The sequence below is a fragment of the Geospiza fortis genome, unplaced genomic scaffold, assembly GCF_000277835.1.
Source record: "Geospiza fortis unplaced genomic scaffold, GeoFor_1.0 scaffold43, whole genome shotgun sequence".
Taxonomy (NCBI): Eukaryota; Metazoa; Chordata; class Aves; order Passeriformes; family Thraupidae; genus Geospiza; species Geospiza fortis.
In genome coordinates this window covers 1,955,929-1,958,451 of record NW_005054431.1, presented here as the reverse complement: position 1 = coordinate 1,958,451, position 2,523 = coordinate 1,955,929, and the positions used below count along the sequence as shown (strand labels likewise).

General features: G+C 50.7%; 1 protein-coding gene across 1 annotated transcript in view; it reads right to left on the bottom strand.

Annotated features, from left to right (window-relative positions):
• Positions 1 to 491: 491 nt before the first annotated feature.
• The window catches only part of ANKRD34B (ankyrin repeat domain 34B), a 4,002-nt gene continuing 1,970 nt past the window's right edge, over positions 492 to 2,523 (bottom strand). Inside the window, exons 3-4 of the mRNA XM_005426998.2 lie at positions 2,260 to 2,323; positions 492 to 2,003 (exon numbers count right to left, since the gene is read on the bottom strand). Coding sequence (XP_005427055.2) covers positions 492 to 2,003; positions 2,260 to 2,323 — 1,576 coding nt within the window. The remainder of the gene's footprint in view (positions 2,004 to 2,259; positions 2,324 to 2,523) is intronic.

Genomic DNA, 2,523 nt, shown 5'->3' with positions numbered 1-2,523 from the left:
GGCGTGCGCCTGCTGCCACCCGCCCTGCCGCACGCCGCTGTCTCTGGGTTTCTGTGTATATACAACCTGGACACAGGCAGTCCGGGGTCCGGCATCACAGACAAACGCCTCGGGGTCCCAAACTCCATGTGCACCGCCTCTCTGTGTGCTGCAAGGGTGTGTGTTTGGGGAAAGCCTGCAGGGGTAGTATTTACAACCTGCAATGAAAACTGCAACGCTTAAGGACTGTTGTGGGTTGTCTATCACAGGCAAGCTGAAAACTTTACAAAACCAGCAAAATAAACACTGCTTAGCTTGCAGAGGACAGCCTCATTAGATGTCTTTTCATTTAGTTTCTGAGCTGTACCACTCATCCTGAGGCAGACACTACATCACAGACCTGCTCTATTTTGTGATACGTACCATTACAGACAAGAACTGCAGTGAATATTTACATGTCATAAAGATCCCCTTTGCTCTCCTGTTAAAGATTCAGTGACTGCTGAATCTGCTCAGACTGTGATCTGCTCATAGGGCCTCCTCCGCATCAGATTCGTCTCTTTGGTCCCCTTAGGGAAAGCAGATCCTGGGGGGGCTAAGTGAGTTTGTCCATAAGAAATCATTCCAGACACTGTGTTTATGACAGTGAGCTCTGGAACTGGGGGGCGGGGGCTCACATTCAGTGGAGGCAGAAAACCTGGCCTTGTCTGATCCAGCACTAAGGCTCCTGATCCCTCTTCCCCTAGAGGAGCCTGATTTCTGCCTCTTGGAGAAACAGGAGACATCTCCAGACCTCTTCTTGGACTTGGTAACAAAGTCTGGTACGTAGGAAGAATCTCTCTATTTCCTTGTGGTGACTTACTACCTTTGGTATCAGCAGCAGGGATCAGACTGTTGGTTAACTGAGAACCAGAGATGTTGTAATTTGCTTCTCCACTTCCCTTCTTGATAATGCTGCCAAGGTTTGAAAGTAAGCTGATTTGTCCCAAACTGGCATCCATGCCCATGGGAATCTCACTGGGGTTATGTTTCTCTTCAACAAAAGGAGGCTGATAGTTTATTGCATCACGCAGTGCTTTCCTTGACATGGTTTGATCAGAGGTTCTCAGTACCTGAGCAGTGTCCTTCCTGTCTCTACTTTCATGACTGGAGGTGACACTCTTGCATAAGTCAAGGCCACCGACTTTACAGGAGAGCTCTTCCATGGGACTGATACACTGGAGTTCTTGTGGAGAAGCAAGTTTCCTCTGCTGGAACACTGCTGGACAGCACTTCAGCCACGGATCACACTGCAGCACTTGTGTCAGCTTGAACCGTGCTGGTGTGGAGCTGGATTTGGTCATCAGTGGCACTCTTTCAGAGGAGCTGTCCCCCTGCTGCCCACCATACAGCTCTTTAAAGCTGAATGGGTCTTCTGGACCCTCGTCTGGTTCTATCTGTGATGGGGAGGTGCAGTCAGCTGGAGAAGTGCATTCCTCGAGGTCTGGAGGAGGCACGTTCAGGTACTGCTTTGTCTTCTGCCTGCCCGAGGCAGACTTGTCGGTGGTGATGATGATGACCTCTTGCCCTCGCGCCTTGCAGGCCTTCAGCAGCAGCTCCAGGGTGTCTCTGTCGGCAGCGTTGATGGCATACACCAGCGCGGAGCAGTTGGAGTGGTCCGGCAGGCTGGGGTCAGCGCCGCTCATCAGCAGCAGCGACACCACCTCGGGGCCTGCCTTCTCCAGGCAGGCGTGCATCAGGGCCGTCTTGCCCGACTTGTCCTGGATGTTGGGGTCAGCCTTGTTGTCCAGCAGGTACTTGACCATCCTGGCCTTGCTGGCGCTCTGCAGGTCGGCGTGCTGGGTCATGCAGGCCACCATGAGCGGGGTCTCTCCGCGGCTGTTGCTCTCATTGACGTAGGCGCCGCCGTCGATCAGCAGCCGCGTCAGCCGCAGCCGCCGCTGGTACACGGCCTTGATCAGCGAGTAGCCCTCGGGCGGCACGTCCGCTGCCTCCATGGCCCTGCTCTGCCCTCGGCACCTGCCCTGCCCTCACAGCCTCACTGGGCTGCCTTAGAAAGCACATGGGTCCCCAGGGAAGGAGAAGGAAATGGGGAGAAAAGAACAGAGGGTTTAACTGCGCTAATTGCTCCTGGAAACACCCTCGTATTTTGTGAAAAAACTATGAAGGGAAGAAAAGATGAAAGGTTTCGCCCCTCCCTTAGACTTACAACAAATGTGTTGAAAACTTAAAAAAACCCTTCAATATAATTATAGTGTTTATGTAAGATTAAAGCATGACTGTCACCTTCTTACTTTTTGACTGTCCTTTACACAGTCTTCTGCCTGAGTAGACAGTATCAGCTCTACAACAAAAGAAACATTTGACAACATCAAAGAGAATCAGGAGGTTTCACACAAAAAATTAAGAGCCTAAATAACATTAAGCATAAATAACATACATAACAACATACATTCATAAATAACAATACACAGTCATATAAGTTTGCAGACATGCAGCTAAAACTTCTTTGTCTTGTATGTGCTTGCTTACCTGTGTGTAGGG